Source organism: Triturus cristatus, chromosome 3_2, assembly GCF_964204655.1.
Source record: "Triturus cristatus chromosome 3_2, aTriCri1.1, whole genome shotgun sequence".
Taxonomy (NCBI): Eukaryota; Metazoa; Chordata; class Amphibia; order Caudata; family Salamandridae; genus Triturus; species Triturus cristatus.
Genome location: NC_140584.1, coordinates 453927671 through 453951245, shown reverse-complemented (window position 1 = coordinate 453951245; position 23575 = coordinate 453927671). Strand labels below are relative to the sequence as shown.

Below are 23575 nucleotides of genomic sequence, written 5' to 3'. Positions count from 1 at the left end.
GTACAGAACATTGGTACGACCGTCCCACGGATCCACAAGACCAGAACTGGAACAAGATCCTTCTCTTACCTCACCTCCAAGACCTGGAACACCCTGCCCTTCCCCCCCAGGCCATCCCCGTTGGTGACCCAATTCCGAAAGGACCGCAAGACCTGCCTCTTCGATTGAACCTCCACGCCCAGACGGGTCAGCACCTTGAGACCCTCACGGGTGAGTAGCTACGTTATACAAACACCTGATTGATTGATTGAGTGTACAATTTCTATTTAGGAACCCAATCCCAATGGCGTTAATATTGTCTTGACAATCAAGTCTTCATCATTTTATTTACTTTAGTGTACCGTTCTTCAACTGTTTTCATACATGGTGCATGAAAAGGAAGAGCCTTTCTTTAAATGGTGCCTAATTGTGGATGGCGCTGTGGTGAGAAAAAGCCACATGGTCCATGCTCCTGAACTTGCTCTGTGGCACAAAAATCATGTTTGACCATTTCTTATTTTAAAATGCAACCTACCTTCATCTTCATCATCTCTTAAAAGTTCTCTTGAGTACATAGCCCTGCGAAGATTATTCCTTTCCATTGCAGCTTTTCTTTCGATAATAGTTTCCTAAACATAATAAAAAAGCACTCAGTCATTTTAATAGAGATCTTTTATTTATTTGAAAATAAAACTGTGTTTGCATAAAAAAAAAATAAGACAAGCATCTTATAAAGGCGATATTCATAAATTCAACTTCACTAATTAGTTATATAGCTAGTCTGTGTTGTTTATCTTACATTTGTCCTGAAAAAGAACATTTAAAGATGAATATCAAGGTGTTCACCTTTCTCTGTGTTCTTTGACATAAGGATGTTCGAATCCTCCAGCTATGCCTGTGTTGTTCCCTACCAGGAGGAAGGTCATGTTTGTTAAATAACAAGTCAAGCTTATCAAATTGATAGGAGCTGGCAGAGTAAATCCAGGTCTTGAAAGCATTTACCATTCTGGTCCAGTCAGAATCAGAATTCACTTCATTTGGCTGCAAACAGCCATACAATCATACAAGATGTGCAAAAATATCAATAAAATACATACCACATCTTTAAAATGACTGTATCATAAAAACACACAAATAAGATACATAAAATCATCTGTTTTGGGGTAAAAATGACCAACAGTCTCAATGGAAAAAAATCAAGCTGAAACAAATCCCAATAGCCATTCATCAATCAACTGCAGCAGCAATATATTAATCTAAAAGCATCTACCTCCTACAGGGCACTGCGACTTTAAGAAATGAAGGCACATATCACACGTTTCATCATCTGGTGGTGCTAATAAGGGGTGGTAAGTTTGAATACAGAGCCGTAAGTTAAATTTTTTTTTTGTATATATTTTTTAAAATTCACAGTAAAAAAATGTAACATAGTTTGTTTATGCAAGTTAGTACATGGGCAATCTCTAAGGTCGAGCTGGGATTGGTGCCCAGCCAGAAAACAAAGGGAGTATTTTACTGTACCACTGAACAACAAGAATCTTTCCTAGCTCTTATTAGTATTCTGCGAGTAGTTGGTAGAAATGGCCCCGGGTTAAGATATAGATAATATAGATCCAGTCACTGAGCACTGTCTCTCTTTGGTGGTTAGTATTCTTTTCTTCATGAGTGTTTAATGGCTGGATTTTAAATGTGCATTTCCATATCATATGTTATTCTCGAGTTCCTGCCTCTAGTCTACTCTTCCCTTTATTATGACGAGGACCTGAATTGCTGTCATTTATACAAAGGACAATGTCTCAGACTCTGCAGACTCAAGATGCTAAGTATCTTGTCAGTGTTTCCTTCAGCAGGTGCAACTTTTGTGTTCCTGTAACTCAACTTTTTTAATACGCACGGTAAGTATTTCGCTCAGTTACCATCTTCAGCCATGTTGAGCTGCAGGAACATACTGGTAATATCAAAGAGCTGCTTGATGTCACTTAGACCAAATATTGGTGTTAAACTGCATATTTGATTCTGAGTTATCTCTTGTCTTGAAAGGCTTTATTTAAGTTGACTCTAATCAAGTATGAACACCGGTGCAGTGAGCATTACTTTTTCATGTCCCTGCTGCTCCACTCTGTAAAGTATTTGACCCGTCTTGTATTTTCAGGCCATTTAAAATGTGCCCCGCAGGTCTCCTCCTTCTCACACAATACTAATCCTACTCAGGTTGGATCACCCACTCCACCAGGCATACCTCCCAGCTTGCCTAAAACTTTCCTACCTCGCTAGCTTACCCACCCACAATTTCCCTTGCAGTCTCCTACTTTCCAATGCATACTTCTTCAGCTCAGTTCCTTTAAACTACCCAATTTATGCCCACTCAGCCCTTATTCTGGTCCCAATCGTGTTCCACCAAGAAAATGAACTTCCCAATTTTCATGCCAGCCTGCAGCTCCTTAGCTCTCTCAATAGCAACTTTCCCAAGGACCCATTGACACCTGGCCTGGCTACGACTTACAGCCACCAGCACAGAAAAAGGCTATGGAGGGGGGGTGAAGGGACAGTCATGGGAGAAGAAGGTGGGCGTTGTACTTTACTATCTGCTAGTAATGGGAGGCTTAGTTTGCAGTGCATAATAATATATATATAAGCCTACCATCTAAGTTTTCTGGATGGAAGAATTTATTGGTATTATTGTTTGATTATCAATTATGACAAATGTATTCATCTAGCAATATTCATAAAAAATTATTTCTGCAACTCAAGTTTGGGGCCTTTACAGTGTGGGTCCTGAAAACATTTGCAGAAAGATAGTTGCCTAGCAATCAGTTGGAAATGTAACATTGTTTATTCACATTATCGCCCGGATTCCTTTCCGACAGAGCCATTCTGATGGGCTCGGTCGGAAAGGAATCCAACCCGGATTTCCAGATTGCGGACGACAGGTTCGGAGAGCCCGTCCGCCATCTGGAAATCCCTCAGTACTACCCTGGCCGACTCTTTGCGACCGAGGGAGTACGATGGCAGTTTTTCACTGCCTTTTCGTGCCGGATTTTCCGGCACGAAAAGGCAGTCTCAAACTGTCTTTGGGGGCCCCCAGTAGGGCCCCTATGGGTGCGAGGCTGCCTATGGTGCCCCTCTGTGGATCCCTGCACCCGGGGGCAGCCACCTTGGGGTTCCGCCCACAGGGTGCAGGGATGAACTGCAGCCCTGCTTTCCACGATGCAAGCATGCATTCCGCTCGGAATGCATGCTTGCATTGTGTTGTATATGAGTGCGACCGAACCCTGTTCGGTTGCATCGTACTAGCAGGGCCGTAACCGATGACAGCAGGTCGATCGGTTACGGCTCCTGACCGATGTTGGACGGACCTGAGTCCGTCCGACATCGGAATTGGCGCCTATGTTGTATGTTATCTTAATGGGATGTTATTAAGTGCACCTGCACCTAAATAACTCTTGGCACTATAGAATTGAAACTGAACATACTGAAGAACTTAATTGCTTTGAAATAGGTTAACGTTTTTTCGGACCAGCATGGGGTCTTTGTTTGTCTCAGGTAAAGCACAGCTCTCTGGTGGTGGTGCTTGCAATTATTTCAAGTCACTAAAAATATTTTTGTTTCTTTCAATTTCATTGAGATGTGTGATTTTTGCAATTCAAAGACTAGGCATTTTATTCGAAGCTGAGATATTGAGATTTGCCTATCTCTTAAGCTTTGAAAGACACCAAACAGGGATTATTCACCTTCCTAAATAGGGTATTGGTCCAGGATCAGAAAGAGGGAGTCTCCTTAGTGGAATAAAAACAAGTGTTATCAGTCATGCAAATTGAATATCTGAGTTAAAACCCCTGCTGTGACCCGCGAACAAAGAAGCTGCCAAGCTCGGGCCGGCTTCAGCTACAATGACCCATCAAGAAAACTGGAAAAAATGTTGGTTAAAATACATGAGACTTGCTCAACGCATGTCTGACTCAAATAACTAATTCATAAACAGTTGTTTAACTCATATAGGCAATTCCTGGAACTCAGTTGCCTGAAACCAAATACAAATTACTTGGAAAGTAGATTCAACAGGTGGCTTCGAGGAAGAGTGGCAGAGTTTCCTCATGTATGAAACGTGGGGTGTTTTCTCAGGTTACCAATTAAAAGATAATTACTTCAGTCTTAGTCTCAGTTACAACTAACTGACCATTACTTGTGAAACCTAAGCCTTGGTTGAGTTCATCAGAGACAGTAGCTAGAAAACAGTTACACTCACAACCAACTATAATTTCACTGCTATCGAATTCTACATACAACTCACCCCAACAGTGCAGTTAACAGTTACATCAGGCATACAGGATTCTAAATAATTAAGAGTACATAGCGGATTTGTTTTCCACTGGTCATTGTGCCAAACAGACGGAAAGTGTAAAGTTAAGTACACACCGTGTTGTTGTAATGCATTCACCATGCAGTGACGGTAAACAGTGCTGCATTCCCTGATTTGCTCACCTAGCTGGGATTTTATTTATTTCTATTTCCTCACCAGGGTGAGCCCGCTTGACAGTGATGTCTTATCTGTGTGTAGGTTGGATGCTTGACAGTGTCCGATTGGGTAGGTGGGCAGTAGGGCATTGGCAAATTTTACGCCTCAGGGTTACTTACCTGTGTGCCGGTTTTTTAGGGCCTTTGTAAACCGACCCAAGAGACTTAGGGGGATATTTACAAGAAAATGCCAGAGCACAGCATTAGCCCAAATTTCGCAACACCAAACTCTGACATTTTCAAAGCGCAGGGATGTGACGTAATCACAAGAATATAGCGCACCCCTGTGTTTCCCCTAGCGCTGGCGCTAAAATAGTTGCCTAGTGCCAGCGCAGGCACCCTGCTGTCACGTTGCAAGGCTTTCTGCGATTATTTATGTGCTGGAAGGGGTACCTTCCTGCACATAAACAATCATTCATGGCGATTTGCTCTTTCTATATGTGCTGCAGAATGGAGCACACATGGAAGAGCAAAAAACAAGGAGAAATTAATCATTTCTCCTTGTATCGCCATTCTAAGACCAGGCATTACATGGCCTTAGTTTCTGGCGCTGCCCCAGCCTTACAAACCTGGGGTAGCGCCAAAAAGCAATAGGTGGTGTGGTGGAACACCTACTGCAACACCCATTGTCAGCCTCTTTGCTGCAGCAGACTGCGGCAGAAGGGGGCATATTTACAAGGTGGAGTTAAAGCAGGTTAAGTGGCTTAGCGCCACCTTGAAAATATCGGAAATAACGCAACGCCACTGGAGCGACAGAAAAAGTAACGCTCCTGTGGTGTTAGGGGCTTGTAAATATGCCCTTACTTTCTTCTCAGTACCCGCCAGGCCACTTTAATATGATGCCAGCATCATGGGCACCCCCTGCATGCGGTAAACTGAGGCTGGGGGCCAGATGCTGATTTGGCCATTGGGGCATTCTCACCTTGGTGTCATTCCTTGCTGGACCATCCTGTTTAGGCTATGGTAGGTGTAGAGAGGATGGGAGGATGCAGGGCCCTCTCTGGGAGGTCAGGTGATTTTGTACCGTTGGGCCATTCTCACCTAAGCCCTGATGGATTCCATCAGTTGTGTGCTTTTCTTGACCCCTCTCCTCCAAGGTCATCACCCTGAGGCTGTAGTGGGATGTTGTCACCTTGGCCCGTGCCTTTTAGGCCTTGTTGAGGGTAGGTGGGGGTGTTTGCATAAGCTTCGCTGTGGGTTTACCCAGTGGCGGTTTCTGTCCGAGGGCATTGGGGCTCTGCCCCCTTTACATTTACAGTGAAAACACCACAATTATAGCAATGCTAAAAAACTGTTTTGATGCAGTCTAGTTAGAACTTGGGGCACTGTCTGCCCCACTCACGTCATGGAAGTGGAGGAAGATGACTCGCAGCGTTGGTCCCCCTGGGCGGGCCCAAGTCTTTGCCAGGCTGACAATCTCGCAGCCCTGAGGTCTTTGAGGTCATCAGCTCAGCAAAGAATGAGCATCCAGACCTAGTCTCCACCCCTAATGACGTTCGGGTAAAGTTAGCCACGGGCGTTTCAGATTTAAGCCCGGTTTCGCCAAGTCTCCCCGTCAATCAGGGAGTGGAGAGCATTGTCATCCCACCGTTTCCGAACTCGTCCCACGGTGGGGTGGGATCCACCCTGTGACAAGTTGGGAAAGGGAGGGGTACTAAACTGGCTCCAGGTGTGTCTCAAGGAAACGAGGCTGCGCAGATTCTCATCGACTGTGGTGTAACTGCCACACACTGCGCGCGTGATTAGAAGCTCAACACAATTTTGAGCTCCTTTGTGCTGAAGCGTTGTTCACGTCATCATTGATTTGATTTCATTTATAGCAGCAGTAGTGCCGGCAGTGTACGTGCGCACAGGCACAACACTGTAGGTTTGTGTAGTGACTTCACTCTGACTCGTCGACTTCGTGTCTGTAAGTGCGAAGGAGTCGACAGACCGGGCGGGCCCATCGGCAGAGTAAGGTAAAAACAAGCATTGGCATAGCCAATAGGTCTCGCCTTTGGGACCTTATAAGTGTTTAGCCATGCAACAGTTGCATAACTAAATACTTATAAGGTCCCAAAAGCGAGACCTATTGGCTATGCAAAGCGGCCGTTGGGCAGCGAAAGTGAAAGTAATCGCGGTAAAGCGCGGCGCGCGCGCCCGCGCACGTGCACTGTAGCTCTAGGCTGGCGTGGTAGCACTTTTTGGAGCCCTCTCAATAAGTCTCGACAGACCAGCGCATGCGCTGGGTCAGGCGAGACCTAACAAGTGTCAGCTGCCGGGCCCCGGCCCATTTTGAAATAAAATTTAATTGGGCCTATTTCAGGGTCTGGTGGTGGTCCTGCTGCTGTCCCTGGGATAGTCAGTCTGCCTAGAGCTGAGTGAGAGTGCAGTGCAGAGACAAGCGAAGCGAGCCTAAGGAATGTGCCCTGCTTCTTTCACTTTCACCAGCGTGTATGAGGCACAACATTGGGCTCTCACGGCACCGAAGAGGTGAGAGCAGCTGCACTGGCAGTAGGAGGATTAGGGTAATACAGCCCTGTGAGACTGCAGAGTGTAGGGGGATGTGCCGAGACCGGGAGGTTAAGCCTGGTCTGGTGAAATGCAGATGCACGAACACAGGAGGGAGCAGTGAGCACGCCTCATGTGGGCCAGGCTGCCCAGGAGTGTGAAGAGAGATGCCATGCCCAGCAGAGGATGATTTCAGATGGAGCAGAGTGAGAGCTCTGCACACAGACAAGCCTAATAATGAATGTTCTCTGCTTCCTTCACTTGCACGCATGAGGCATAACTTGGGCTCTCAGGTATGATGTTTAAAAAATGCCATGACATCCGTAGTTCTCAGCTACACAAATGAGGTTTTGAATCTTGTGGCATCGGGGCATGAAGGACACACTGAATAGGCAAGACCAGCTGGTGGCTTAGTGGACTAATGCGTCCACTGTAGGGGCCTGTATTTAACATCTTGGCCACAGGTACAAATCCTGGAGGGTTCACTGAGCCTATCATCCTACTGAGGTAAATAAAATGAGTGCCATTGAGTTAGGTAACAATAAACTGTTATTCAGCACCAAGATACCTAGGGGTGAATGTGAGCTTTGCAAACACACATTATGTTATGTTAGGGACTGTTTAACAGAAAACAGAATGTTGGTTTTTATGCGAATTTTGGAAAGTTTAGAAACTGTTCTATATAAAGGACATCATTACAATTGTGATTATTAGTCCCTACCTATCCTATTATAATAAATATATCAGCCTGACATGTAATCACACACTTCTTGACTGCTGCACACATCGCTAAAGAAGGCAGTCAGGCTTGCCTACTAAGCCAGGCCTAAGAAAGATATTCCTTTTTGGCCAGTTTTTTATCTAATTTTTTTATTTAAAAAGATTTACACAGGAAATGGGGACTAACCTCCCAAACAAATGTCTTTCCCCCACCACCCCCCACCAAGCCCAGCTCAACACTCACACACCTCACCAGCCGCCACTGGGTTCACCTTTCCTGGAGGAAAAATAATTGGATGTAGTGTCAGAGCAGCTGATGCTGGAGTTAGGTTCGAGTCACAGCATCAGCTCAACATCCTGTGATTCTGGCCAAATCACTTAATATCCCTACCTATATACAAATGAATTTGATCATGTGTAATGTAACTGGTGCTCATGTACATTTCTCCAGCACCTTTGGGCTGAGTTCACACTATTTAAAACTACAAAAAATAATAATATAAAATAACTGGCCAGATCCAATGTGACTAACCAGATAATGGTCCATCAAAGGCACGATCTGGGAATGTGGCCACTTTCTTGGGAGTGCCAGAGCCTAATTGTGATCCCAATCCAACCCTGACACTTAAGAAGGATTTCTGTGAGTTTAGGTGTGACTTTCATCTGACATTCTACTCAATTTCTATGAGTATCTCTGATTATGCCCAGGGCTCTGCTAACCAAATCCCGGACCAGTGCTTCGTGTATAAGGCATATGGTAATTAGGTGTAATTCAATTGGTATGACAACCTACCTGTAAGCATCTACTATATGGTAGGGCTTGAAGAGTTAGCGGCCCAGCAGATTTAATGCAGTTAAATGCACGCTGCTGCATTGCCTGCTGTCGTTTTAAAGGCGGCCGTGCTTGCGGGCTGCTTTAAAAGTAAATTATATGCAAATTCGACTTTTGAATTAAAGGTACTTCCAAAGTCTTAATTTACCTTATTTTTACATATAAATCACCCCTAAAATAGGTGCGCGGAGGGTAGGAAGCCTTGTGCTTATAAGCAGGGACATAATAAAATATATTTTATATGCCCTGCTGAGGGAAAAACTGCCAATTTCGTTTTTTCCTCATTTTAGCACACTGGCACCATACTTTAACATGGGAATTCTTCAATAAATTATACAAATTAACAGGAGCCAGCTAAAAACATTCTTCAAAGTATTAAAATGATAGAATAAATCCAACAACCTGCCAAGGTTAGATCTATTATAACAATCATAGAAAATAAGTTATAGAGCTTTCTGTTCTGATTAACTAAAATCCAGTCTTCCAGCAGACTCTCATGATTGGGCAGCCTTTGGCAGGTTCCGCCAAACTGCTCTGATGAGATGTGAAGTGTCGAGACAAATGACATCTGATGGGAGGAGATTTGCAAGCTGCATAGTAAAAGGCAGGAAGGGGGCTGGGTAGCCAAACTGGTCTTCAAAGAGGGAATGACAGCTAGGACAGGACTGGGCTCACCCCCACTTCCTGCACCCCCAGCCAGACAGGAGCTCCAGTAATTGAATTTGCAGAGGGGCCAGAAGGGAAGTGTTAGGGAAAAGTAGCTACACCAGTGGGTTGACTTAGCCAGATCTTAACCTCCAGGAGAGAGTTTCTACATTTTGGACATTAAAGGAATAGTGCTTTCTGGGGCAAGAATATGCCACACTTTGGAGGAAGTGGTAATACCAGAGGGTGGCGCCCTGCACCCCATCGGTCAGGGGTGCCCCCCTGCTTGTCACCCAAAAACACTGGATAAATATGTGGGAGCTGCCCAGCAACTCAGATCCCTGCCTGAAACTACAAGAAAAAAAGAAGGACTAGCCTGCTGGAATCCTGGCCGGCACTGAGATGATTACACTCTGAATGACTGCACCTGCTGGAGACTTTGGAAACTACAGCTTTAAAGACTTTGCCTTGCATTAAAAGAGAAGGAATGGACTCCCCGAAAGCAACAGGTTAAAAGAGACCCGTCTGCATCATCTACAGCAATAAGGAACCAACTGTTCACCTCCAACTGAAAACTTTGAATTTGTCCCGGTGAAGCATGGCCAGAAGTTCCAAAGTGGCACTTTTGGCTTTTAGGCACTAGAAAGTGTTTCTTCTTTTAAAATTCATATCTCCAGTTCCCTACATTGGATTTTTGTCATTTCGGTGTAATTTTAATCATAAAAATATTTCTTATTGTTATAAATTGGTGCTGGATTGTAATTGTGTGTTGTGTCTTAATGATTTAATTTATTAGTGTTTTTAAATGCTTTACACACCTGTCTCCTGAGTTAAGCCTGCCTGCTCATAGCCAAATACCAAGGGTTGAGCTATTGAATAATTTATTGAGACCTTGACTGGATCTTATATTTTGATTGTGGTCTTATTACTAGTGGTAGGTATCTACCTACACCTGGTAATAAGCCACGTTCCAACTGTACTTAACACCTACTCAAGCATGAAAGCTCTGCAGCAGATGAAAGGCATAGGTGGACTAAATATTAACAGAGCTTCAAGGGACTGCTAATACATAAAAATGTAAAGATTAAAGCATGGGGTGTGGCTTTCTTCAGTGCATCAGGAGCAGTGGAACCAGAGCTGGGCAGGTGAGCCACTTGAGTAACCTGATCTTCCTTTCAAGCTGCCTCCATTGTGAATTTCACCTTCAGTAACCCTCTTCCATGACAGATATGGATCTTCCTGAGTTATATCCCGCAGCAGCAGCTCCAAACAGTGGCAGCAGTACAGGTCTAGGACCATTTGTTTTTGGTCATCAATTAGTTTCATTTCCTATCCATGGGTGCTACAGGGTACAATCAAGAAAGATGGCAACTTTGTCTAATTCAAGGGTTGTAGTGCAGTTGGCAAGAAAGCACCAAAATTCTGCCACTGCCCTAAGCATGGGACTTCATAACATAGGAGGACCAAAAGCACAAGACTGAATGCATTATACCATTGATGACTACAGTGATACGCATGAAAGATGGACCAACGGGAGGCTAAACGTTTGACAATATCCCTGTCTGCTACTAACTCAAGTAACAGCCTGTCTTGTATGATAACTGCATATGTTCAGGTGCCATTGGTAAAGTGGTAAGAGCACAAGAAGAACAAACCTTCTCCAGTTCCTGGTCCTGACGATTCATCAGTGTTTTCCAGTGATCAAAGAGTTCCGGATCTGATTTCTGAATGTCCTTCAGTGTTCCCTCTCGCTGAATGGTACCGTCTTTCATTGCTATTATCTACAAATCCAAAAGATATACAGAAGGAGATGCTGGTTATGCTAAATATCTTTAAGTGTTTATTTATCATTTTCTAAAATAATCAGGCTTGTCAGACCCAGGTTTGTTAGTTGAATGGTTTCTTGAAACAATATACACATTATTGAAGTTGAATTCCCCAGTTACAATTCCTTCTTTTACTGGCCGATCTATATGTTAACTATGAAAAACCTTTGTCCATCCAATGCTATTCTTCATGTAGCTAGGTGAACACTCTATAAATACCACAAACATACATACATACATGTATGCATACATACATACATACAAATAACAAGCATACTCATGTTGTGTTAGCGTAAGGCCACTCAGAGGAGAATGCATGATGTCTCTCACAGTCCCGAGTGCTCGTCACAATATTAGACCTTAATTTTTCTAGGACTTTGCATGTCTTCTTTAATTATTTTCATTGGTATTCATTAATGTGATATATGACATTGATGTATAACTGGTTATTTAGTTTATTCAGGTCATGAATCTTTCATCATGGCATGCAAACGAACTATGCATAAATCATACACAGTCATGTCAGTCAATACACTTCCCTTTATTTCTATGAATGAAGGTGAGGCAGTAATTAATTCACAGAACTGGGTTCAGTTTAGGTAGCAATTAAGGAACTAATTATGGCATACGCAGTTCCATTAAAGTGCCTGATTCACAAAGGTAAATTTACACTTTAGTGTAAGTTTATGATTGTTTGCTATCCACAAAGGGATTTACGAGTAGTATCTTTACGAGTGCCGAGTCTCGGGCACATAAAAACATTAGGCCTTATTCACAAAGGTAAACTTAGGTATGTGGTTGAAACTTTGACCAAACGTCTAAGTTTACAACTTTGGGAATTCACAAAGGGCATTTATGAGTAGTACCATTATGTCCGTGCTCAGATATTCGTTTGTGAATAGCAAACAAATGTCAACTTACACAAAAGTCTAAGTTTACCTTTGTGAATTAGCCCTTAGTTACTAATTATCACACAGTCACAGAATAGTGGATTATAACGGTGACAGCATATTTCTTTAAACAACCTGATTCAATCGACGACCCCTGTTTTGGTGTAGTGTCTCACCTCTTCTAGACAGTCCCACTACATCCAAATTTCAAGTGGGCATTTTATCATTTTCCTAAATGAGATTCACAGTATTGTGTCCGAGACAGATACCAATGAGAATCCTCCTCTGGTTTTCTACAGATGTGTAATGGTTGTATTTTCAGCCGCCACTTATTTCAAAAGATACCAATTCACAGGTGTACATGTGTGGCATTGTGGGATTGCTAGTTTTTGCATAGCTAAAAATAGTGGTAGGCCATTTAAACCACACTCATTCTTTTCTTTTTGGGTCTGGCATTTGGCCCAACAGAGATGTCTGTGGGTTAAATATATTTACCCTGCTCGTTAGTAGTGTGCCTTAGTAATGTCTCATCCATAATGTTGGATGGACGGACATCACCACAGCATTTGCAAAAGAGCAGCATTGCCTGTGTGACATCTTAAGCGGTCAGAAATATTTTGTGCAAGCATTTATTTATTTATTTGTTCATTTATATATTTTATAAAGTGAAACTACTGCCGATAGGCATCTTGGCACTGTAGGAACAGAGAAAGTTGCTGAATTAGATGTCCGCAGCGAGTTTTGCCAGGGCCGGGTGACTGTATGTCTCCTGTGGGAACAACCAGGTCTTTAAGGCTTTTCTGAAAGTGAGTAGGGAGGGAGCAGCTTTCAGTGTCATTGGGAGGCTGTTCCACAGCACTGCTGTGGCCCTGAAGAAGCTCTTTCCACCCCAGTTGGTTCACCTGAAAGGAGGAACAATCAGATGAGCGTAGTGTCCAAACTGGTATGTACCACTTGAGTTTCTCTCTGAAATGGGCTGGCCCCAGTCCATGCAATGCTTTATAGGCCAGGCAGAAAGCATTAAACCTGCATCGTTGTTTAAACGGCATCCAGTGTAGTTTCATGATGGCTCCTGTTGCTGATTCATGTTTGGGAATTTTGAAGAGGAACCGGGCAGCAGCGTTTTGCAAAGTCTGGAACCTCTTTTCAAAACCCACGGCGAGAGTAAGATAGAGGCTGTTGCAATAATCTATCTTGGTAAGAACCAATGCGCTGATAGCCATTCTCAGAAGTTCAGGGGGCAAGAATTTTTCAATCTTTTTTATGAGCCTTAGCGAAAAGAAAGAGGCTGATGTAATTTTATTAACTTGGTCCCTAAACTTCAGTTTTTTATCTATCAGGATACATAGATTTTTGACTTTGTTTACGGGTTCACAAAGTGAGTTCAGTTCGGGTGGCCACCATTACGGCAGCCAGAGTGAGGGGTTGTTACCAAAAAGGATAACCTCAGTTTTAGTGACATTTAATTTAAGGTAGTTGTAATCCATCTACTTACTCACATTGCTCATGCAAGTTCTGAGTGCCATGCCCGAGTTGTTTTCAGACTTAGCCAGTTACACCACAATTTGGGTGTCATCAGCGTAAGACGCCAGGTGAAAGCCTGCACTTTTGATGATTGTCGCAAGTGGTGCAACATAAAGGTTAAAAAGTGCCGATCCCTGAGGGACTCCGCAGGGCAGGGAGAAAGGCTTAGATGTAAAGTTGCCCATTGACACAGTATACTGTCTGCTTACCAGAAAGGATTTGAGGAGATCTAAGGTTGCATCCTCAATCCCTAGGCTACGCATACAATCCACTAAAATATCATGGCTGACAGTGTCAAATGCCGTGGAAAGATCCAACAGGATTAAGGCCGCGGTCCCTCCCCTGTCCAGCACTTCCTGAATCTCTTCTGTAGCTGCTACCAGGGCTGACTCAGTGCTGGTTTCTTTCTGCATCGTCCAGAAGCATATTTTCATCTAGGTACTCTGAAAGTTGCTGATTCATAACTTTCTCCGCTAACTTGGCAGCAAAAGGGAGCCTTGAAATTGGGCGGCAGTTATGCGGGTCCAGCGCGTTCAGGTTGTCCTTCTTTAGCAGATGCAGAATGGATGCATGTATCCAGTGTGTCGGGAAGATTCTTCCCGCCAACATGAGATTCAGTGTATGGCCCAGATATTGTGCCACTTGTGCAGGAATCATGTGCATAAACCTAGGGGGACAGGGGTCTTGTGGTGCCCCAGATTTAATAAGTGGAATCAATTTTACAAGTTGCTCTTCTGAAAGGGCCTTAAAAGTAAAGAAATGGCTATTGTCAGTAGCGGCAGTGGGGACACACCCAACTTTTTCACCGGCTACTCTCTTTGCTGAAAGGCTTTAGAAAATGTTTGCAACCTTTTCCAGAAAGAAAATTGCTAGCTCATTGCAAAATGTTTGATTTATTACTGCATGATTTGGGCTGGTAGGTGTAGTCAGTTTGTTTATGACTAGGAAAAGGGTTTTATTTGCATCGCAGGCTGCTCTTATCTGTTCAGAGTAGTAAGAGGTTTCTGCTGCTGCAATGTTTCTTTTATGTTCTGCTAGTTTATTTTTATATATTTTTTCCTCCATCTTTGTTCTGCCTTGATCTCCTAAGATTTTCATTGTACCATGGCTGAGAGACTTTTTGGGCTGCCGTTTTATGGCTGATTGTTGCTACTATATCCAGGTCTGAGTTTAGCCAGATTGAAAAAATTTCCACACTCTGCTCCATATTCTCGACACATTGCCAGGGCCCAGGGGAAATGGCATCCCTCAGTTCGGCCAGACGAATTTTGTGCCATGCTCTACTTGGGTTCTTTTTAATTGTGTTTCTGTGAATCGTGCAGTTCTCTGTCTGAATCTGCCAGTTAACTGCCCAATGGTCAGACCAGGTGAGGGGAAAAGAAGGGAATAAGGTAGTAACAGTGTAGTTGGAAAAAATCCCATCTAGCATATATCCCGCTCAATGCGTCGGACCTTTAGTGATTAGGGATAGTCCGAATGTATTCATGGATTCCATAAGTTTTAAGGAATCTGGGTCTGATTCACTTTCCAGATGAAAGTTGTAATCTCCCAGTACAAAATAGTTAGCATTGGTAATGGTAGATTCCATTAGCAAGCTGAGCCTATCTGTGAAACAACCCCTTGGTCCCGGAGGCCGATAGATCAGCAAGCCCTGAAAAGGTTAAAGCCTCAAACCCAAGTGTGGTGAGTGGTTCAAAGGTTGTTTTGAAATGATCCCGATAGAATATTGCCAACCCTCCTCCTTTTTTTAATTATCTATCAAGCTTGTAGGTGGTGTAGCCGGGGGGGTGGGTTGGCTGCAACCATTTCTGGACCTGAGCTAAGAGCTGCCCATGTTTCTGTTACGAATGCCATGTCTGCACACTGTGCTGTAACCAGGTCTTTGCCAGCATTGAGGCTTTACATGTGTGTTGTACAGGACATTGTAGTGAATTAATTTAAACCCTACAGCTGAGCATCACTTGAACTCGGACACATCTTCTCCAGGTTTTTCATCCTATTTTCATGTAATGCCTTTAATGTGACTGTGATAGTAAGGAAATCATCACCCTGTTGCCACCTAGATTAAAGAAGTGTATTTAATGGTTCATGAGTTTGTGTTCCCTGATACACAGTCCCAGATATTTCAAATAACTCTCGTGAGTTAACCATAAATTAGAAATTGTCCTGTCATGATCAGGTGCACCTGCTGTAGGCTCAAGAATGTGTGAAATGAGCCTATGTCAAACAAGTCTCTGAAACTTGTGATACCCCCTTTGGTCCATAATGCATTTTATCTTGGCCACTTCCACAAAGACTTGAAGGCATAACGTTGGTAGGAACATATGCCATTTTTGTGTTAGTGTCATACAAGGTGCGGCTCTAGCAATGCATAGCTGTACCTATTGGTCTGGGGCAATATCGACTCGAATTATGCTACCTAAACAATTGCGACAATAGTTCTACTTCACTTGGTGTGCCTCGCAGATAACACGTTTCCTCCATGTTAGGGTTAGTGAACTACTTGTCTACTTACTGCAAGTGCACAGATAAATAATATGATTCAACTCTGGTGTTCCCAGCCCACTTGAATAATAGGTAATTGGAGCTTGAAGAGAGATGCTCTGTGTCTGCATTCACTCCATATCAGGTCAGCTAGTGTTGTGTCCAGTGCCCTAAATGAATGTCTGGATTGACATATCAGCATATTTGAGAAATAGTAAAGAAAACAAGGCATTACTATCATTTTGACAATTTCCACCCTGACCAGCACAGGACATGGTCGCCCCTTCCAAAAGAGTTAAGATTAGTGGGTCTTCGCCGATGTACTGATCCAACCAGCGGGTGACTCAAGGGAAGGGCGACCGGTGCGGCCGCACTGGGTGATGACCTGGAAGGGGGCACTGACTTCAGGGGTGGGGTGCTGTTTCTATCAATAACTTACAATTTAAAAGCAACTGCTGCAGAACTCCTTGTGCTCCCAGCTTTCATATAGCAACACAAATGTCAAGATAACTCTTGTTATTAATGTACCTGATAGAGGGAGAGATCGGAGTTTTGTGTAGTCGCAGTTTTGCCTCGCCATAAAGTAGCGCAGAAGGTTAATATGCCTGCTGCTAAGAACAGATCAGTATTTTATGTTCATAAATGAATGGAATAGTAAAACCAACCTTTGTATGTGAGAGATGGGGGCTATAGAGAGATGAGAGACACTTTTGCCGGGTGGTGGTGAGGGAATCCAAGGAGGTCATGGGGGGTGCCAAAAAAGATTATCCTACTGGGCGCCACCAGAGGTAAAGCCAGCCCTGGCTCCAACTGACCTATACAAAGTCTGAGTCCCTATGGTAGACCCAAATATCGAAAAGGCATCTGCTCCCGCTTAAGGGAAAAAGGGGGTAGCCCTAAATAGCCAGAATGCCAAGGGTTCTGAGTGGATAGAGACAATGCTTTACTACATTGACTTTTAAACCGAGCAGATCATCAAATCGTTCTGAGGAACCCATAGTTTGCATCCAGGAACATCACATGTTTGTAGCCCCCTGAATCAATTTACCTAGGGGTGGCTTTTCTTTGCCTGTGGCTCCAAAGCCAGAGCGAACAAAAAAGTGTTCAAGAGTTACCATATTTGAGCCTCACGCTGAAGCACTATGATTCGGACATGGTTTTCCCGGTCCTAATCAGTGGTTCTGAGCATAATACTAGGTCAATGACATTATTACTTCACCAAGTCTTATTCTATTCATTATGGTGAAGAGGTAGTTCCAGCTCACTGTGTCAAACACCTTCTTCATGTCTGTAGTGGTCTCAACTGGAAGTACATTATATGAAAGAAACAGCTAACATTAGAAGATGTGTTTATGTGGGGAACAAAATCTGATTGGTCTGGATGTAACATATCAGGCAATACCGACAACCTTATCTAGTAGTTTTAACATTGATAACAGATGGGAAAAAGACACTTACAGTGGATCCCATTCAGATTTGGGGAGGGCTATTACTATGGTTTCTCTGGTCGTGAAGAGTAAGTGTCCATTTTCCTTAGCTGCCATATACATTGCTAGTTGTTTAGTAGCTAGTAATCTCCCATAGGTAGCACCAAATTTATGGGCAGCCCATTGTTTCTGGGGGTCGTCCTTCAGGCTAGGCTTATGAACAATAAGCTTATTTTCATTTAGGGTTAATCAAGCCTGCATCATCATTGACACAGCATCAGTTTGGCTGCTTTTGAAGTACATGTGTATCTCTCTAAATCTTCACTCAGTGTATCCAAGTAATGTTCTTTATAATTTTCTGTCACTACATGACTTATCACCAGCCGAGATCAGACAATGAATCCATCAGTCATTTTGAAAGCAGTCATTGGGGAGTCTGTTGCAGGACTCTGCCAGTGGCACACCCTGTCAACGATATGCTAAAAACTTGAGTAACCAGTTTGACATAGGAACGGATTAGACTTGAACAGGCGAAAATGCGGCACCTGGCCCTAATGGACTTCCAACAGCCCTCTTTGCATCTGATTCTTCATTTTTTGCCAAGGTAATGTGGCCTCTGTTTAGATTCTGCCTGGTAATAAACTGTATTTCAGACTCCTTGAGAAGATCAACTAGTCAACCCATCTTTAAGGAGGGTCCTAAAGCTGATCCCAGCCATTATCGCCTTATTGTACTCATTGACACTGACGCTAAATTATTTGCTAGCCTTCTGCTTAATGGACTGAAAGCTTGGGCAGACAATGCGCAGATCATCATCAGAAATCAGAGTGGCTTGAGAGACAACTGCGATACCACAACAAACCTGTTGGCGCCCGCACTAATGCGTGACAAAGCCGTCAGGAGTGGATCTACACCCTACTCCTGCTTCATAGACTTCAAAGCTGAATTTGACAGTGTTCCCAGAGGTTCCAAGTGTTGAAAACTGCTGTAATCCTCCAAGTTAACCTACTTAGCTCGATTGAAATATTAAATGAAATACCAGCATTTGTAAATCGCACAGCTACCTCCGGAGAGGTTTCCCGGCGCTGGGGGACATCCAAAAGATTAAGTGAGCTATTGCCCAGAGTCACAAGGTGCTGGGCTAACTAGCCGCTGGCACCAGGGATCGAACGATGTGCCTCCGTGTCACGGAGTCAGGCATCCTGGCCGCTGCACCACACCTCTTCCCTAATGTGCACCTGTATTCAAACACCTGGGTACAGTTCAGACTGGGGGATGGCATGTGCATTTTGAGGACTATCTTAACAAACATGGGGCTGCAACAAGGTTGTGCACTCGGCCCCATGCCTTTCAACCTGTTATCTGAAATGATGGAGGCCTTAGACAAAGTCAACTGTCATCCTCCTAAACTGAGAGGCCACTGCATGACACACACCTGCTATATGAGGATTCCCTTGTGCTGCTAAGTCAAATCGGCCATCCATGCCAAATTTCCTGCTTGTACAACTATACCATCAGAAACAGTCTTGAAAGAAGCCCCAAGAAAACTATGATGTTTACTTTTGGAAAGAAATCAGCAGGTTGTGGCAGGTGGCATCTTAATGGGGAACAGCTTCTGCACAGTGCTGAGTACAGATACCTGGGCATTCTTCTAGAAAGTCAAGGGTCGTTTAAATCTCACCTGATTTGATTGAAAATGGAAGGCACTAGCTTCATTCTCATCCTAACGATTCTTACCAGAACCTCATGGGACCGAGCCTGGACCCCTTACTCCAGGTGACGAAAGCATAGGTGACTCCTGCACTGTTTCATGGAAGTGAAATCACCCTGGGCATTGATGACGCATTGTTAGACGAGATCATCTCACAAATTTCCAAACTACTCTGTATCTGCCAAAGTGAGCATCACCAGCACAAACAAGGGTTGAGTTCAACATAATAAATCAATCCTGGGTCAGAAGCAGAGTATTCTTCAAATTCTGCAACAGGCTCAGGCTTGCTGCACCAGACACCATGAATGGCCTTCTTTGGCCAGATTTAGACAGCTCAGGATCCTCGTTTAAGCACCATCACCAGATCAAAATGAAGGACCTTTTGCTCACAGTAGCTTGGGGAAAACAACTCTTGAATCTGCATTCAAAAAGCTCACAGCAATCACAGCAAAAAGCTTTCAGGGCTGGATGACTTGACAGCGCTGAGGAAGCTTTCTCACGACTTGGCAGAAATCAATTCCTACACCCTATGGAACCAGCAGAACTATATCACTTGCACCTACCTGCTCTGGCTTAAGTCAGACTTGTAGCACTTAGACCGGGCGGATAGAATATGTGGGATGGAACACTACAGCTCAAAGAGCAATGTGTCGTCTTTGCAGTCTTGGTGCGGAAACCATCACTCACATTCTATGCATCTGCCGCTCGTTGCTTAAGCTAAGAAAAGATTTGCTTCTCAGAGACTTGGTTTGCTGGGGAGTTCAAACGTGCCATCAGATCCTAATTGCCAGCTTGATACCAGAGAATACCACTTTAAATGTCAAAACCGTCATCAGGATACTTCATTTGGTTTTAAACCATCAAAGGAACAAAATGTCCATATAATAGATATTGCAAATTTTGCTTCATTCAGTAACTTGGTATTCAAATATAGTGAATAAAATAGGAAAATGCAGTCATAAAACTTGGCCCTAGCAACCACACACAATATGATTTCATTACTGATGTTACTCTCAAACTATCTGAATATTCCCTCAAGTTATAATCTTATTTCTTGAAAAACTTTAAAATTCTCTCCAATTCCTGATGGATAAAACTTGTTATGTATTTAAAAGTGCAATGTTCAGAAAAGTGTTTTTAAAGAGAAATAGCCAATAAGTAATAACTAGAAAACATGTATACATGATGCATAAATGCTTAAAATTGTTTCCTTAAAACAAACCATGCACTGAGAATACTGGAATTTCAAATACTTTCAAAAATGTCTCCCACTGAATCCAGATGTTAAACAAGAACCGGCTCACAGGAAAAACAACCGGACCAGATGTATCAGTCAATAATATTCTTTTTGCATCTCTAAAATCTAGTACCCCCAAGGACAAACAGATTGAGCGCAACAATTTTCTTCCAGCACAACGATATCCAGGACAACGATATTCAGGACATACAAACATCACATGATCAATGGTCTCAGGATTAATGCCATAAGCTGGGCATGAATCAGGTGAAGAGATATTATTCCAATTTTTGCTGAACGATCGAAGTGGCAAACAACCAATTCTAAATCTTATAAACAAGCTCTTGGCCACATTTATCCAGGCAGCTGTGACAAAACTGTGGTCCGTTCATACCATTGGTGGCCCAGAGTCAGGCCCATAAAACCGCTCATATCTCTGCACAGCTGCAATTAAACATCTGAAGTACTCTTGAGATATTCCATGCTTGTCTCTGCACCAGTTCGAATCCATTGCATACCATACTATATGCAAAATGTTAATGCCATTGTTGGCTTGAGTGGGCCCTCAAAATCGCTCACCTCACGGTTTAGCTGCCACTAAACATTTGAAGTACTTTTGGGATATTCAATGGGTGCCCAAGCACTTCGCCCTTCCATTCACTAGGGCTCAAAAATGAACACTACATGGAATGCCTAGTCACCAGTCAACATTGCTAGCATGGAAATCTCTCAAAAATGTCCACAAATGCTACTACCTTACGACTCACTTATCGAACCTGGAACAACCGCACCTTTCTCTGCTAATGGCTCTTTGTCACTGTGTTTGAATGGAGCATTACACATCAAAAGACATCAATAATTATAGTTGGTGAAGTTTTAAAAATGTATTCTCTCATTTAGTAGATTAGACAGCATTTTTGTTCTTTTATTCGAATTAGAGGCAAATTGTTTGCAGAAATATTAGGAGATAAAATTGGTTAGAACAAGCCTAGAGAAATAAAAACAGCGTGTTGCATTCAGGTTATCGTCCTTATTCTAAACTAAAGGACCTATTCTATCCTAACAAGAGCCCATAAAGAGTTCTACCTTGAAAAGAGCAAGTAGATTTCAGAGCAAATTCAGATAACTAAGATGAAGAATGAACTCCCCATAAAGGGTTTTTCTGGAGAATTAGCCGAGATCTCCTGACAGTTGCAGTAGCAACCATCTATGAAAAGGGAGAAGGAATGAATGACAATAGTAGCTATGATCAGTATAAACACAAACTCTCCTCACAAAGGTAAGGGAGACAACGAAATCACTACAAACAGTACTTTATGGCAAATTGGGCTATCACAGCAAAGTGCCAATGGGCATGACAGGCTAGGGATGCATGGGAAGTCTCTTGAGCTCTCTAGCTAGGAACACGTACTAAATGGAAAGCAGCTAAACATGTTGCAAAAACAGGTGAATGTCATCATCCTCATCCAATAGTGAGAGGTCTTCTGATGGTCCGCTGTCTTTGCCCTCAATTCCCACAATAAAAATCCACGCCAACATGAAGTCAGTTAGAAATGGCACAACCTTTTACAAAAAATTACACCTACGAACGTTCTCATAAGAACCTTTTGCAAGCCTACTCTGCTAGCCGTCTGGTTTCTCACTGTAGAACTCTATGAAATGGGACATTCAAATTCAGGTATGTATGGTTAGATCACGAAATGTAAGCTACAGCAAGCGTAAGAATACACTTGTTCATTATGCCTATATAGAAAATAAAACAATCTAAGTACAGTGAAGTCATTTGGAGTGTGTGAGGAAAGAAGGAATACATTTTCCAGGACACAGCATATTTCACAAAAATTCAAGCCATAGAGTTCGATTTTAACGTTAAATCACTATTTTATGAAAAGCATTTATTTACATGAATAGTGTGCCTAGCAAGTAGAAAACAATTGGAATGAAAACTTTCTGCAGAAAATAAACAGCATTTTTCATGTTGGCACGTTAAATAAAGGCACATATTTCTAACCTTTAAGTTATTATGCATTGTAAGGTTTAATTTTTAGCGCGTTTATATATTCTTCTGTAGTAAAATGTGTGTTAATGTATTCAGCTTTCTGAAGTTACTGGGGGTCATCTCGCTGCTGCTTCTGCAGCCTTGCTTTTCTATATTTGCTCTGGCAGCCAAAATGAATGCTATGCAGACTGCTATCACCTTTTCCCCAACGTAATCTTGGATCAATCTTTGACCGTCCTGCACCCTGCATTTTCAGACTCTGTTCAGGTCTCTAAAACTGAATGCTATGCAAGGGCCACCTATAATAACTTTGATATCGCTTTATAATGCTTTCGACCACTACATCATTTGATAGCACTCTTTTAGTCTGTTCCCTTAATTACCAAGAATACTATTGGCTTAGCCATATTACATGCTTGCATGGTCTCCTTTTTTTGCTTTGCTGCAAGTGTCCAACTAACACTTATTGCTTTTGCTCCTTTTATGCAAATTTTTACTGATCAATTGTGATTGCTTGCCACTAAGTACCTGACTAATAAAGATCAGTTCCTTTCCTTTGCTGCTAAGCTCTTGACTAACATCGGCAGCCTGCCTGGTACTCTAGTTTCTCAAGGCTTTTATCTAACCCCCATAGGAGCCGAAAGGCTAACCATAATGTGCTTATAGCTGTTTCCTACGCTAACTCTCAATCTGTTTGTCTTGACTTGTATCAATGAGATGCACTAGAGTCTCTGTGTGCCCTAACTAAATACCTTGGGTATCTCTGTTTTCAGCTGTTTGTTTTAAATTGGTATTACATTAATGAGACATATTTTTTGTAAAGGTTTTAACTAACTGTACAATAAACTATGACATTATATTACATTGGGGAAGTGTGGGGAGCCCATTCATGCGCAGCCTAGCTGCTTCCCTACCCGACCAACACCCTCCCATGCTAGCGGAGGAGCTGGCGTGTCGGTTTCGCATCCGGGTGGTCACAGGAGGGCTCCACCTTGTGCTGACCTCCCTGCACCCCCCAGTCATGGGTACCTGGAGCAGAAGGCCCCAGGATGGCTCCCAGGGCCTCAGTCTACATTGTGCCGGGCCTCACACATGGAGTGCTAGGGCCGAAAGAGCCTTTGAGAGGTTGCCCCTCATATGAAATATATATATGGGTTTGCTCTGACCCCAGGGACGTAGGTATGATTTGCAAACTTTTCAAAGCAGGCCAATCACTGACACATTCTTGATGCCGGTGTTTGCCCTGCAGTGATTGCAGTTTTTTTTTTTTTAGTAGAGTGCATCCCTCCCCTCTCC

General features: G+C 43.1%; 1 protein-coding gene across 2 annotated transcripts in view; it reads right to left on the bottom strand.

Annotated features, from left to right (window-relative positions):
* Positions 1-23575, bottom strand: part of ABCC8 (ATP binding cassette subfamily C member 8) — a 1425084-nt gene that overhangs the window by 398298 nt on the left and 1003211 nt on the right. For both annotated transcript variants that reach the window (XM_085648067.1, XM_085648068.1), the window contains 2 exons: positions 10837-10962; positions 515-608 (listed from right to left, as the gene is read on the bottom strand). In XM_085648067.1, the coding sequence (XP_085504193.1) occupies positions 515-608; positions 10837-10962 (220 nt within the window). The remainder of the gene's footprint in view (positions 1-514; positions 609-10836; positions 10963-23575) is intronic.